This window comes from Lissotriton vulgaris, chromosome 10 (genome assembly GCF_964263255.1).
Source record: "Lissotriton vulgaris chromosome 10, aLisVul1.2, whole genome shotgun sequence".
In the NCBI taxonomy this organism is placed as follows: Eukaryota; Metazoa; Chordata; class Amphibia; order Caudata; family Salamandridae; genus Lissotriton; species Lissotriton vulgaris.
The window spans coordinates 274,119,439-274,134,620 of NC_141698.1; the positions used below are offsets into that span (position 1 = coordinate 274,119,439).

At 50.8% G+C, this 15,182-nt stretch overlaps 1 protein-coding gene across 3 annotated transcripts; it reads left to right on the forward strand.

Moving 5' to 3' along the window:
- The first annotated feature begins 3,230 nt into the window (after window positions 1-3,230).
- Window positions 3,231-14,799, forward strand: MYL3 (myosin light chain 3). Of its 3 annotated transcripts, XM_086941003.1 has the most exons (5): window positions 3,236-3,703; window positions 6,704-6,894; window positions 9,823-9,996; window positions 11,549-11,644; window positions 14,193-14,799. In XM_086941003.1, the coding sequence occupies exons 2-5, from the start codon at window positions 6,873-6,875 to the stop codon at window positions 14,195-14,197; spliced, it is 297 nt and encodes a 98-aa protein (XP_086797129.1). In that variant the 5' UTR covers window positions 3,236-3,703; window positions 6,704-6,872; the 3' UTR covers window positions 14,198-14,799. The 3 variants fall into 3 exon arrangements, with proteins under 3 accessions (XP_086797128.1, XP_086797130.1, XP_086797129.1); XM_086941002.1 differs by lacking the exon at window positions 6,704-6,894 and having other exon boundaries at window positions 3,231-3,703; XM_086941004.1 differs by lacking the exons at window positions 6,704-6,894; window positions 11,549-11,644 and having other exon boundaries at window positions 3,235-3,703.
- The last annotated feature ends 383 nt before the right edge of the window (window positions 14,800-15,182 follow it).

Below are 15,182 nucleotides of genomic sequence, written 5' to 3' on the forward strand. Positions count from 1 at the left end.
ACTCCCTCTCTCTATCTATCGCCCTCCCTCTCTCTATCTATCGCCCTCCCTCTCTCTATCTATCGCCCTCCCTCTATCTATCGCACTCCCTCTATCGCCCTCCCTCTCTCTCTCGATCGCCTTCCCTCTCTCTCTCGATCGCCTTCCCTCTCTCTATCGCCTTCCCTCTCTCTATCGCCTTCCCTCTCTCTCTCGATCGCCTTCCCTCTCTCTCTCGATCGCCTTCCCTCTCTCTCTCGATCGCCTTCCCTCTCTCTATCTATCGCCTTCCCTCTCTCTATCTATCGCCTTCCCTCTCTCTATCTATCGCCCTCCCTCCCTCCCTCTATCTATCGCACTCCCTCTATCTATCGCCCTCCCTCTCTCTATCTATCGCCCTCCCTCTCTCTATCTATCGCCCTCCCTCTCTCTATCTATCGCCCTCCCTCTCTCTATCTATCGCCCTCCCTCTCTCTATCTATCGCCCTCCCTCTCTCTATCTATCGCCCTCCCTCCCTCCCTCTATCTATCGCCCTCCCTCCCTCCCTCTATCTATCGCACTCCCTCTATCTATCGCACTCCCTCTCTCTATCTATCGCCCTCCCTCTCTCTATCTATCGCCCTCCCTCTCTCTATCTATCGCCCTCCCTCTCTCTATCTATCGCCCTCCCTCTCTCTATCTATCGCCCTCCCTCTCTCTATCTATCGCCCTCCCTCTCTCTATCTATCGCTCTCCCTCTCTCTATCGCCCTCCCTCTCTCTATCGCCCTCCCTCTCTCTATCGCCTTCCCTCTCTCTATCGCCTTCCCTCTCTCTATCGCCTTCCCTCTCTCTATCGCCTTCCCTCTCTCTATCTATCGCCTTCCCTCTCTCTATCGCCTTCCCTCTCTCTCTCTATCGCCTTCCCTCTCTCTATCTATCGCCTTCCCTCTCTCTATCTATTGCCTTCCCTCTCTCTATCGCCTTCCCTCTCTCTATCTATCGCCTTCCCTCTCTCTATCTATCGCCTTCCCTCCCTCTATCGCCCTCCCTCTCTCTATCTATCGCCTTCCCTCTCTCTATCTATCGCCTTCCCTCTCTCTATCTATCGCCCTCCCTCCCTCCCTCTATCTATCGCACTCCCTCTATCTATCGCACTCCCGCACTCCCTCCCTCCCTCTATCTATCGCCTTCCCTCCCTCTATCTATCGCCCTCCCTCTATCTATCGCCCTCCCTCTATCTATCGCCTTCCCTCTATCTATCGCCTTCCCTCCCTCTATCTCTCGCCTTCCCTCCCTCTATCTCTCGCACTCCCTCCCTCTATCTCTCGCACTCCCTCCCTCTATCTCTCGCACTCCCTCCCTCTATCTCTCGCACTCCCTCCCTCAATCTCTCGCACTCCTTCTCTCTATCTATCGCCCTCCCTCTCTCTATCTATCGCCCTCCCTCTCTCTATCTATCGCCCTCCCTCCCTCTATCTATCGCACTCCCTCTATCTATCGCACTCCCTCTATCTATCGCACTCCCTCCCTCTATCTATCGCCCTCCCTCTCTCTATCTATCGCCCTCCCTCTCTCTATCTATCGCCCTCCCTCCCTCTATCTATCGCACTCCCTCTATCTATCGCACTCCCTCTATCTATCGCACTCCCTCCCTCTATCTATCGCCCTCCCTCCCTCTATCTATCGCCTTCCCTCCCTCTATCTATCGCCCTCCCTCTATCTATCGCCTTCTTCCCTCTATCTCTCGCACTCCCTCCCTCTATCTCTCGCACTCCCTCCCTCTATCTCTCGCACTCCCTCTCTCTATCTATCGCCTTCCCTCTCTCTATCGCCTTCCCTCCCTCTATCGCCTTCCCTCCCTCTATCTCTCGCACTCCCTCCCTCTATCTCTCGCACTCCCTCCCTCAATCTCTCGCACTCCCTCTCTCTATCTATCGCCCTCCCTCTCTCTATCTATCGCCCTCCCTCTCTCTATCGATCGCCCTCCCTCCCTCCCTCTATCTATCGCACTCCCTCTATCTATCGCACTCCCTCTCTCTATCGCCCTCCCTCTCTCTATCTATCGCCCTCCCTCTCTCTATCTATCGCCCTCCCTCTCTCTATCTATCGCCCTCCCTCTCTCTATCTATCGCCCTCCCTCTATCTATCGCACTCCCTCTATCGCCCTCCCTCTCTCTATCGATCGCCTTCCCTCTCTCTATCGATCGCCTTCCCTCTCTCTATCGCCTTCCCTCTCTCTATCGCCTTCCCTCTCTCTATCTATCGCCTTCCCTCTCTCTATCTATCGCCCTCCCTCCCTCTATCTATCGCACTCCCTCTATCTATCGCACTCCCTCTCTCTATCTATCGCCCTCCCTCTCTCTATCTATCGCCCTCCCTCTCTCTATCTATCGCCCTCCCTCCCTCTCTCTATCGCCCTCCCTCTCTCTATCTATCGCCCTCCCTCTCTCTATCTATCGCACTCCCTCTATCTATCGCACTCCCTCTATCTATCACACTCCCTCTATCGCCCTCCTTCACTCTATCTATCTATCGCCCTCCCTCTGTATCTATCTATCGCCCTCCCTCTCTATCTATCACCCTCCCTCTATCTATCTATCTGTCTATCTATTGCCCTCCCTTACTCTATTGCCCTCCCTTACTCTATTGCCCTCCCTTACTCTATTGCCCTCCCTTACTCTATTGCCCTCCCTTACTCTATTGCCCTCCCTTACTCTATTGCCCTCCCTTACTCTATTGCCCTCCCTTACTCTATTGCCCTCCCTTACTCTATTGCCCTCCCTTACTCTATTGCCCTCCCTTACTCTATCGCCCCTCCCTTACTCTATCGCCCCTCCCTTACTCTATCGCACCTCCCTTACTCTATCGCCCCTCCCTTACTCTATCGCCCCTCCCTTACTCTATCGCCCTCCCTCCCTCTATCTATCGCCCTCCCTCTATTTATCGCCCTGTTCTCTTCTCTTCTCACGTGCTGATCTGCTGCTCTCTTCCACCCTGCCTCCTTCTCTAACTCCCTGTTCTCTTGTCTTCTCACGTGCTGATCTGCTGCTCTCTTCCACCCTACCTCCTCCTCTAACTCCCTGTTCTCTTGTCTTCTCACGTGCTGATCTGCTGCTCTCTTCCACCCTACCTCCTTCTTTAACTCCCTGTTCTTTTACTGTGCTGATCTGCTGTTCTTTCACCCCGCCTCCTTCTCTAACTCCCTGTTCTCTCACGCACAACCACACCACACACAACCAAACCACACGCGCTACCAGACCCAACCACACACATGTTTATAAGCATTTTATCTTCTTTATTTCTCAACTCACTAATGCAAATGAAAACCTGTACAGCAGTGTCCTTACTGCAGTTTTCATAATTGTAGCCAAGAAGTATCTACACCTACCAGAATGGCAACAACTGCTGCTTAGCCTACGAATTCCTTGACCACCCAACATTGGTTCTTGGATTATGCCTGCCATTATTATAAAACTGTTAACACATTTTTGGACACCATGTAACTTGCCTTATCTGCATACTCTCTGCTAATTTTATGTTATCAATTTGCAGGATTATGGCGGTATTCAGAGACCTGGAATTGTTGTCGACTACCAGAAAAGTCTGGTATTTGGTGGGCCTGCTGGAAGGTGGATGAAAAGAAAGATGATGCAATCGCTTAATAAACCCATTGGAGGGGCGTTTGTCGGCAAAAAACCTAAATTGAGAAAACCTGGATCAAATGGCAATGCGGTCAAAGAAGGTATGTTTCTAGATAGACAGCTTCTGTTTTTTAGGTTTCGCCTGGCGATCCGCTGCATAGCAGTGTTCGCGCAGGCGAAAACTTTTGTTTAGCAGTATGGGTGCTTTGTCCCGCCTGCTCTTCCATTGGCTAGCTCCATAAATGGAGGCTAGCCATTGAAAGGGACATCTGTCTGTTATTGCCCTCCAATCTATCTCTCGCACTCCCTCCCTCTATCTCTCGCACTCCCTCAATCTATCTCTCGCACTCCCTCAATCATCTCTCGTACTCCCTCCCTCTATCTATCGCCCTCCCTCTATCTATCGCCCTCCCTCTATCTATCGCCCTCCCTCTTTCTATCGCCCTCCCTCTTTCTATCGCCCTCCCTCTATCTATCGCCCTCCCTCCCTCTATCTATCGCCCTCCCTCTCTCTATCTATCGCCCTCCCTCTCTCTATCTATCGCCCTCCCTCTCTCTATCTATCGCCCTCCCTCTCTCTATCTATCGCCCTCCCTCTATCTATCGCCCTCCCTCTATCTATCGCACTCCCTCCCTCTATCTATCGCCTTCCCTCCCTCTATCTATCGCCCTCCCTCTATCTATCTATCGCCCTCCCTCTATCTATCGCCTTCCCTCCCTCTATCTATCGCACTCCCTCCATCTCTCGCACTCCCTCCCTCTATCTCTCGCACTCCCTCCCTCTATCTCTCGCACTCCCTCCCTCTATCTATCGCCTTCCCTCCCTCTATCTCTCGCCTTCCCTCCCTCTATCTCTCGCACTCCCTCCCTCAATCTCTCGCACTCCCTCTCTCTATCTATCGCCCTCCCTCTCTCTATCTATCGCCCTCCCTCCCTCCCTCTATCTATCGCACTCCCTCTCTCTATCTATCGCCTTCCCTCTCTCTATCTATCGCCCTCCCTCTCTCTATCTATCGCCCTCCCTCTCTCTATCTATCGCCCTCCCTCTCTCTATCTATCGCCCTCCCTCCCTCCCTCTATCTATCGCACTCCCTCTATCTATCGCACTCCCTCTATCTATCGCACTCCCTCCCTCTATCTATCGCCTTCCCTCCCTCTATCTATCGCCCTCCCTCTATCTATCGCCTTCCCTCCCTCTATCTCTCGCACTCCCTCCCTCTATCTCTCGCACTCCCTCCCTCTATCTCTCGCACTCCCTCCCTCTATCTCTCGCACTCCCTCCCTCTATCTCTCGCACTCCCTCCCTCTATCTCTCGCACTCCCTCCCTCTATCTCTCGCACTCCCTCTATCTATCGCCTTCCCTCTCTCTATCGCCTTCCCTCTCTCTATCGCCTTCCCTCCCTCTATCTCTCGCACTCCCTCCCTCTATCTCTCGCACTCCCTCCCTCTATCTATCGCACTCCCTCTATCTATCGCACTCCCTCTCTCTATCGCCCTCCCTCTCTCTATCTATCGCCCTCCCTCTCTCTATCTATCGCCCTCCCTCTCTCTATCTATCGCCCTCCCTCTCTCTATCTATCGCCCTCCCTCTCTCTATCTATCGCCCTCCCTCTATCTATCGCACTCCCTCTATCGCCCTCCCTCTCTCTATCGATCGCCTTCCCTCTCTCTATCGATCGCCTTCCCTCTCTCTATCGCCTTCCCTCTCTCTATCGCCTTCCCTCTCTCTATCGCCTTCCCTCTCTCTATCTATCGCCTTCCCTCTCTCTATCTATCGCCCTCCCTCCCTCTATCTATCGCACTCCCTCTATCTATCGCACTCCCTCTCTCTATCTATCGCCCTCCCTCTCTCTATCTATCGCCCTCCCTCTCTCTATCTATCGCCCTCCCTCTCTCTATCGCCCTCCCTCTCTCTATCTATCGCCCTCCCTCTCTCTATCTATCGCACTCCCTCTATCTATCGCACTCCCTCTATCTATCACACTCCCTCTATCGCCCTCCTTCACTCTATCTATCTATCGCCCTCCCTCTGTATCTATCTATCGCCCTCCCTCTCTATCTATCACCCTCCCTCTATCTATCTATCTGTCTATCTATTGCCCTCCCTTACTCTATTGCCCTCCCTTACTCTATTGCCCTCCCTTACTCTATTGCCCTCCCTTACTCTATTGCCCTCCCTTACTCTATTGCCCTCCCTTACTCTATTGCCCTCCCTTACTCTATTGCCCTCCCTTACTCTATCGCCCCCCCTTACTCTATCGCCCCTCCCTTACTCTATCGCCCCTCCCTTACTCTATCGCCCCTCCCTTACTCTATCGCCCCTCCCTTACTCTATCGCCCCTCCCTTACTCTATCGCCCCTCCCTTACTCTATCGCCCCTCCCTTACTCTATCGCCCCTCCCTTACACTATCGCCCCTCCCTTACTCTATCGCCCTCCCTCCCTCTATCTATCGCCCTCCCTCCCTCTATCTATCGCCCTCCCTCTATTTATCGCCCTGTTCTCTTCTCTTCTCACGTGCTGATCTGCTGCTCTCTTCCACCCTGCCTCCTTCTCTAACTCCCTGTTCTCTTGTCTTCTCACGTGCTGATCTGCTGCTCTCTTCCACCCTACCTCCTCCTCTAACTCCCTGTTCTCTTGTCTTCTCACGTGCTGATCTGCTGCTCTCTTCCACCCTACCTCCTTCTTTAACTCCCTGTTCTTTTACTGTGCTGATCTGCTGTTCTTTCACCCCGCCTCCTTCTCTAACTCCCTGTTCTCTCACACACAACCACACCACACACAACCAAACCACACGCGCTACCAGACCCAACCACACACATGTTTATAAGCATTTTATCTTCTTTATTTCTCAACTCACTAATGCAAATGAAAACCTGTACAGCAGTGTCCTTACTGCAGTTTTCATAATTGTAGCCAAGAAGTATCTACACCTACCAGAATGGCAACAACTGCTGCTTAGCCTACGAATTCCTTGACCACCCAACATTGGTTCTTGGATTATGCCTGCCATTATTATAAAACTGTTAACACATTTTTGCACACCATGTAACTTGCCTTATCTGCATACTCTCTGCTAATTTTATGTTATCAATTTGCAGGATTATGGCGGTATGCAGAGACCTGGAATTGTTGTCGACTACCAGAAAAGTCTAGTATTTGGTGGGCCTGCTGGAAGGTGGATGAAAAGAAAGATGATGCAATCGCTTAATAAACCCATTGGAGGGGCGTTTGTCGGCAAAAAACCTAAATTGAGAAAACCTGGATCAAATGGCAATGCGGTCAAAAAAAGGTATGTTTCTAGATAGACAGCTTCTGTTTTTTAGGTTTCGCCTGGCGATCTGCTGCGCAGCAGCGTTCGCGCAGGCGAAACCTTTTGTTTAGCAGTATGGGTGCTTTGTCCCGCCTGCTCTTCCATTGGCTAGCTCCGTAAATGGAGGCTAGCCATTGGAAGGGACATCTGTCTGTTATTGCCCTCCTTCTATCTATCGCCCTCTATCTATCTATCGCCCTCCCTCCCTCTATCTATCGCCCTACCTCTATCTATGGCACCGATGGGTGAGGCGCACAGCCTGGGATGATGACGGGCTGGGTAGACCGGGTGTGTGCGCTGCTACCAGAGGGCGACGTTCGAAGATTATGTCGCTGGCGGGCAGAGATGGGGTCTGATGGCCAGGGTGCAGCTGGCATACGTCTGTGGCTTTCACTCTATTATTGTGCACCCCCTGCCTGCCATGCTCTTCTGCGCTCTTCTCCCTGGCAGGCTACGGCAGCCAGGGCAATGCCTCATTGTCTTTTGGGAGTGGTTGGCAGGTTGGCGCTCTCTTGTAAACGCCAGGCACGCCGCCCAGCGGCTGCTCTCTGAACTGCCTCCTGTTGAGTTCAGACGGAACCAGCCATTCCCTTTTCTGCCTGAACCTGGTGCCCAGAGCAGGCGCCCGTGGCCCGCCCGCATCCATCCCCCCGAGGCCTGGGCCGAGGCTACGCCGGTGGAGCCGCATTCCAGAGGAGCCAGACCCGGCCGGGCCGGCTCCGAGCTCTGATTCCTTCAGAATGCAACTTCCGGTTGGGCGAAGTTTGTTGTGATGGAGCGCAGCAGCCAGGTGTTGTAATTACTCAGTGAGTGTTTGTCTGTCGGAGGCGTCCTGAGCCGGGATATGGCGGACGGAGAGCTCACCCCCTCGCTGCCACCCCTTCGGCTCACGAACAGGTGGGCGCTGGATTATTTTGTAATACTGGGCGGGTGAGAAGCGGAGTCGGTGCTGGATGAGAGCGAGGTTTAGACGAACGAGTGGCTGGGATGAACCTGAATCTCTCACCCTGCACTGGACCTCCACACCCGTCACTCACACTGGATAACGGCACCCGTCACTCACACTGGACCCGAGCACCCCTCATTCACCCCCGCACACGTTATGCACCCCCGCACACGTTATGCACCCCCGCGCATGTTATTCACCCCCACACTGGTCCTCGGCACCAGTCATTCACCCCTACACTGGACATTGCCATCACCACAGGACCTCTGCAGGAATCACTCACAACTACACCGTGTCTGCCTCCCGCCACTAAACACTGGATCTGAACACCCCCACTCACCCCTGGATCTGAGCACCTGCTACTCGCCCCTGGACCAGAGCACCCGCCACTCACCCCTGGACCAGAGCACCCGCCACTCACCCCTGGACCAGAACACCCACCACTTACCCCTGGACCAGAGCACGCGCCACTCACCCCCTGGACCAGAGCACCTGCCTCTCACCCCTGGACCAGAGTACCCCTACTCACCCCTAGATCTGAGCACCCGCCACTCACCCCTGGACCAGAGCACCTGCCTCTCACCCCTGGACCAGAGTACCCCTACTCACCCCTAGATCTGAGCACCCGCTACTCACCCCTGGACCAGAGCACCCGCCACTCACCCCTAAACCAGAGCAACTGCCTCTCACCCCTGGACCAGAGCACCCCTACTCACCCCTAGATCTGAGCACCCGCTACTCACCCCTGGACCAGAGCACCCGCCACTCACCCCTGGATCTGAGCATACGCCACTCATCCGTGGACCAGAGCACCCCCCAGTTGAAAATTAACTTGGGTGAATCTGAAGGAGCTACATTTTAAGGTGTATTTCAGAGTGCACAGTCTGTTACGATGAGACCCAGGGGCTCATTATGTCTGTGGTGCATTGAACCTAGGGGGCAAGTCAGAAGTGCTCACTATATCCTCGTTGGCTATTATTACTAAACCTTAGGCTTGCATTAGAGTCTAATGGGCCTCTTTCACTTGGACGCAACGTGTTGCTTGTATCTGATTTAGGATATTACATAAAATGTGACAATCGTGGCAGATCTGGTATTAACATTGTTAAATATTTCAGGAGTTACTGGCGATTAAATTGTGGAAACATGATTTCTGGTATTTATGATGCAACTCTTCCCCCCCAGCAGCAAAGGGAAACTGGAAACCGTCTCGTAAATTAGGTATATATGCGCGTTTGCTGTCCTACCTCCAGGCTATTTCAAGCAATAATTGTTTAATAAATAGTTGAAATATTGATTTGTGACAGGAGGAACACGCTGTAGAAAATGTGACTCTAGTATGTAAGGCATTATGTATTGCGATAGGAATGGGGAGCTCACAGAAGTCCGCACATACTTCTTATCCTTTGAATACACACACACACCCACTAAGCAATCTGTATCCTGTGCTCTACTCATTCCCAACACGCCAGATTTCTACTCACCTTTCACCCTCAGCTCTTACCCCTTTGCCCTCAGCTCTTACCCCTTTGCCCTTTGCCCTCAGCTCTTACCCCTTACCCCTGTGCCCTCAGCTCTTACCCCTGTGCCCTCAGCTCTTACCCCTGTGCCCTCAGCTCTTACCCCTGTGCCCTCAGCTCTTACCCCTGTGCCCTCAGCTCTTACCCCTGTGCCCTCAGCTCTTACACCTGTGCCCTCAGCTCTTACACCTGTGCCCTCAGCTCTGACCCTGCCCTGTGCCACACATTGAATTGGAGATCTCTGCCTCGTTCACAGTTGCTAGATGGACCATATCAGTAATATTCATTGGCAGTCTGGGATGGGACAAAAACCTGACTGGAGGTGGTTGGGGTTTTTTGGGGAACTTGGACGATCACATTGTCACTGTTAATGTGTACTCTCCAGCCTGGCACGCTGCTGCAGCCGGTGACTGCTCCTCTGAACTCTTCTCTCCTTCCCAGAGCTTAACACCAAGAAGCTTGGCTTTGACGAGTTCTTGCCCATGCTGCAGACAATTGCGAAGAACAAGGACCAGGGTACCTACGATGACTTTGTGGAGGGGCTGAGGGTCTTCGACAAAGAAGCCAATGGCTCTGTGATGGGCGCTGAGCTGCGACATGTACTAGTCACTCTGGGTAAGAGGCCATTTTGGCACAGTACTATTTTCAAGGCAGAGAGTAATTGACTGCTGAACTCCCCAGCCCCCCTGCAGTATTCAGGGCCCCCCTTTCTGATTCCGAGCTTAGATTTCTACCCGCGTCTGGATATTACAGTTAATGTGCCCTGTTTCAGCCTTACAAAGTGTCCTATCAATCTCATTTAACTGTACATTCTTTTGGGGCGAGGGAGGACGGGGACATGGTTGGGTTACAAGTGGTTTTTGGATTGCCCATTCTACAGGCTAGAGCTTTGACTGACTAATAGTTAGTCTTGGTGAGCCATGTCCTGGAAATTGGTGGCGCCCTTGTCTTGTGGGTAGCTGCCTCTTCAGAACATCTGCTCTGTCTGGTTTTACCCTGGTGGCTGGCTAGTCTCACCAGCCAGTGCTGCTTCTGTGGCGGAAGTGTATTTGGTGGGTAAGTGCTGGGTCTGAAGCTGTGCGTGCTGCTGCATTCTTGGCAGTTAATCTGGAAGGTGTTTGATCGAAGCCTGTGTGCATTTTTGTCCTTTCCTTTGTGCAGGTGAGAAGATCTGTCTGTGTGTGTGGCTCTGTCTGTGTGTGTGGCTCTGTCTGTGTGTGTGGCTCTGTCTGTGTGTGTGGCTCTGTCTGTGTGTGTGGCTCTGTCTGTGTGTGTGGCTCTGTCTGTGTGTGTGACTCTGTCTGTGTGTGTGGCGCTCTGTCTGTGTGTGTGTGGCGCTCTGTCTGTGTGTGTGTGTGGCGCTCTGTCTGTGTGTGTGTGTGTGTGGCGCTCTGTCTGTGTGTGTGTGTGTGTGGCGCTCTGTCTGTCTGTGTGTGTGTGGCGCTCTGTCTGTGTGTGGCTCTCTGTCTGTGTGTGGCGCATAGCGCTCTGTGTGTAGCGCTCTGTGTGGATAGCTTCTTTTGTCGGCTCTGTGTGTGGGTGGCTCTGTCTGTGTGAGAGTGGCTCTATATGAATGTCAGTGCAACCCATCACGTCATTAACAATTACAGACCTTCACATCGCCAACACCTTGGCATTGGTTTGATAGTTGAAATAATTGGGCAGTGTGGTGGTTATAATATTAATTATGGGTATCTCAAATAAAGGCTTTGTCAATGTGAAGGGCATGTCTTTGAAATTGGATGGCCTCTTCTCCCTATTTCATTTTTTTCCAAATCCTTGGGCTCTCTCATTGACCAATCTGTGTCCTTCAAAGGGCATGTCCTGAAAAGAGCACAGACATCGGAGTCCCAGCTTACATTAAAGCACATTATCTGCTCGCCTGGTCTCTTGGCTGTGCTCTTTTCCCCTTGGGGGTTTCAGGTCACGGCCTGCTTGGTGGGGTTTGATTGCTTGCTTGTGGAGGGAGCGAGATTGCGGGTCATTCCCTAATAAGAGTCCCTGGTATTTTTTAAACGCTTACCTGGCACACCCTGGTGGCAGAGTAGTTTCAAAAGGGTTTCTGTCCACATTGAATGCCTTCTCTTCTAGGTTCCAACCAAGTTATTGTAGTTGAACTAGCAGTATGTGTATAAATTAACGTTTATTTATCTAAAAAAAATTCCAGGCTTACAAGGAACAAATAAAAAGGGAGAGCGTACTCACTGCTACAAGTATCCTAAACAACCCAACAGTCAAGTCCCGGTACGAACAGTATGCAACGGTAAGATTTTTAGGAGCCATATCTGAAGACATAGAACCTATTGACTCAAGTTGAATAATTGCTTGGCCAGTTAAATCGGCAGTCCAACTTTTTCTATGAGAGTTACCACAATGGTGAGTGACCATGCCTTCCAGAATTATTGTTCTGACTACTCAGATGTCTGTCACAATTAAAGTTTTACAACCCACTGAAAATGCCAACGGTTCCAGGGGCGTTAGTTTCATTTTTACCCACACAACCATAGAAAAGTCAGCACTTAAAATTTTAATAGGTTTTTAAAAAAAAGCAATTGCCCATGAGGGGGTCCCTCCATGTGTCCTATAGGTTCAGGATACCTGTATCCTGACTCGTGTTTTCACACTGTCAAACCCCCAATCTTCCAGGGTATTGGTGAGCTGCCAGTAGATTCAGAGCTATCCGTTGGAGATGTCTGCTTTAAATATAAATGTAATCCAGCAAATTCTTTATTGGTATTTCTAGTAAGTATATTTCTGTTGCAGTCTTGTATTCAACCAGAAATATGGCCATTCTGCAGTTCTACTTAAAAGCGAATTTCACACCACACATGGGTAACCCTTCAGCCACAGGCATAAAAGCATCAACAGCTTACCTTCTCTTTCAATAAAACTTCTCAATCTGCCCAATCTACCTTCTCTTTAGGAATGCTGGAAATCTCACTGGATGGAAAGCAATTTCCTCCAGCTGAACGCTGCAAAAACTGAGGTTCTGCTCTTTGGAGATGCCCCCTCCTCTGGTCACCTTCCTGGTGGCCCCCAGAACTAGGCACACCCCCGACCCCGGCAACCACAGTCAAAAACCTCTGTGTTCACCTTCAACAGTCCCTAAACATGAAGAAACACGTTACTCACACAGTCTGATCCTGCTTCCACACCCATGGCTTACTAAGGAAAGCTTTTACTTATGTCCCCGACACAACAAGGAAAACTCTAACACAGGCCCTGATACCAAGCAAGCTGGACTATTGCAACGCCCTATTGATTGCAGCAAATGAGTCCTCCTTAAACCAATTGCAAATGATACCAAACACAGCCGCCTGCACGGTTCTGAATGCTCCCCCCAGATCAGCTTCCTCTCCCCTCCCTCATCAGCTACACTGGCTGCCCATACGACAGCGCGTGAAATTCTAGATCTGCTGTCTCACACACAAAGCTATCTGGAGCAATGGCCCTCCCGATGTAGTAGAGAAACTTCGCCGCTATTACCCGGCTCGGACTCTGCGCGCCAGCTCCCAATCGCTCCTCAAAAGCCCCAACATAAAAAAGGCTAGACCCGGAGGCAAGTCCTTCTCGCACCCTTCATCTGGAATCAACTACAGCTGGCCCTAAGACAGTGTCTGGACCATCTTAAATTCGGAAGACTCCTGAAAACTGCCCTGACAGAGTGAGGGAGTGAGAGTGGGAAAGGGAGACAGTGAGGGAGTGAGAGGGAAAGGAGGGAAAAGGAGTGACAGAGTGAGGGAGTGACAGGGGGAAAGGGAGACAGTGAGAGGGAAAGGAAGGGAGGGAAAGTGAGTGAGGGAAAGGGAGACAGAGTGAGGGAGTGAGAGAGGGAAAGGGAGACAGAGTGAGAGGGAAAGGGGGGAGGGAGTGAGAGAGGGAAAGGGAGACAGGGGGAGGAAGACAGAGGGAGGGGAACAGAGTATGGGAGAGGTAGGGAGAGTGAGGGAGGGAGACAAAGAGAGAGCAAGAGATGTGTGTATCCCGGGTCTGGTGGCTGAGTGGACGAAGGTGTCCGCTGCAGAGACCAGTGATCAACCTCATGGTCAGTTGTTTTTTTTTGTTGCTCTAGCCCTGCCACCTCCCCCACTGACCCCGCCCCCACTGGTGCGGCCCTCTGACACAAACCACAGTGTAAATTTGGCCCCTGAGAGAACGTTTGTGAGTACCCATGACCTATGCTGTGCTTCCAAGCGCTGAGATACCCCCCTGGGGGTGATTCAAGAGCTATACAAATTAAATAAAATCATTAATTAAATCAAACAGGTACACATGCTGCAAACTGATAAGTTAATTACCATCAACAATTAGCTTGCAGCCTGTAATGCTGTGGATGCACTTCCACCCTTCCTGCCTCCAGGGCTCACACTGCATATTGAATGTTCAGATCTGTTTACTCCTAACTCAGCTTTGCAAATAACACTTCTTCCGTACTGAGTTTCACCAAAAAAATTGTAGTTTCGCAGGAAATTAATTTCTTGGAAATGTGATGCCCACCCTCAATATTCCAGTCATCGCCCCCTCTGTACAAGGACTCCTCGGAGCTCATGGGCGTTCATAGACCTGGCATGGATTTTTCCATCCTATGGCCTGTCTGGACATACTCTAAAATTTAGAAGTCCTGCATATGTTCTCCCCGTTGTAAGATGCCTTTTCTAATAATACATTCTTTCTGCTTTTTTGTGATATGAAATCTGAGTTCTTTACTTGCACTGTACACAAGACTTTTGCTGTTACTTTTGTAATAGTTAGTGTGCATTTGTTCTGCAAAATTCTGCTAAAGATGGTTTAAAACTTGTGTTTACTTTTAGGGTGAGAATCCCTTTGAAATCGTTGAACAAACAGGAGAATCGGTAGTTGAGGAAACAACTGATGCGAATGATGAAGACAATGAGCAAAACGAAAAGGAGGACATTGATGGTGAAAACGATGAAAATGAGGAGCAGATAATGTGGAGGCAGAAAGTGCAGATGCGGATGATGCTGCTGACCCAAATGATTACTCTGGGGACTTAACCACCACTGATGAAAACTAGTTGAGAAACTGCCCTGAAAGACCAAACACTTTAGCACACTGCATTGGTGGACTTAAAGAACAATTTTCCGCAAAGTTGAGCAGTTCGTTCACCCTGCATGCATTCCACTTCTGTTTTAATTGCCTATGGGCAAACCGGTTTTATGTTTTGTTTTTTTAGTATATTACGCACAGCAAATGCTTCAGTATTCTTCCAGTGTAAATTGATTTGTTCATGGTTACGTTTTGAGTAATTTTGAGCAGTTGGAGTTCTAAACATTCCAATGTGAATTTTTCCAGTTTTTAGCGCCCAATGTAGTGTTGTATATAATTCAAGCTGTTGTAGCAAAGAAACCCTGATTATGTCCTGCAGTAATAAAGGCTTACAACAAGATTATACACTTATTTTGCACCTCTCCTATATGGTACTGTCTACCTCAAAGAACGGGTACACTCAAGGTGGTGTTTTATGCCCGGAGGTAGCGCCCCAGGGGGGAGCACTCGCCTGTTTAATGCTGATCAAAGGCTCTTTGCTGAGGTGTGAGATTGGAGAGGGTGCCGAGGGTATTCTGGGTGACGAGGTGTCACTGTAAGGCCTGGTAGCCTCTAGATAATCAGCAGAGGTGGGAATGGCAAGAAACATCCGCTCTGCCTATGGGGGCCTTGTGACACCAGCTGGGTGATTCACCCACCGAGGTGTTCCTTTCTTGCTTTAAAGCGTTCGATTTGTCTTGTGTTTTTTCTGCACTTTTATTTAGCGCGAACTCTATCTGAAGGTATTGCAGCGC

What these genes read in the sequence shown, in the direction of transcription:
- MYL3 (XM_086941002.1), top strand. Translation starts at nt 3,595, where the DNA reads ATGAAAAGAAAGATGATGCAATCGCTTAATAAACCCATTGGAGGGGCG. An exon ending in TGGCAATGCGGTCAAAGAAG is followed by an intron (nt 3,704 to 9,822) that starts GTATGTTTCTAG and finishes TCTCCTTCCCAG; the next exon opens with AGCTTAACACCAAGAAGCTT. An exon ending in ACATGTACTAGTCACTCTGG is followed by an intron (nt 9,997 to 11,548) that starts GTAAGAGGCCAT and finishes AAAAAATTCCAG; the next exon opens with GCTTACAAGGAACAAATAAA.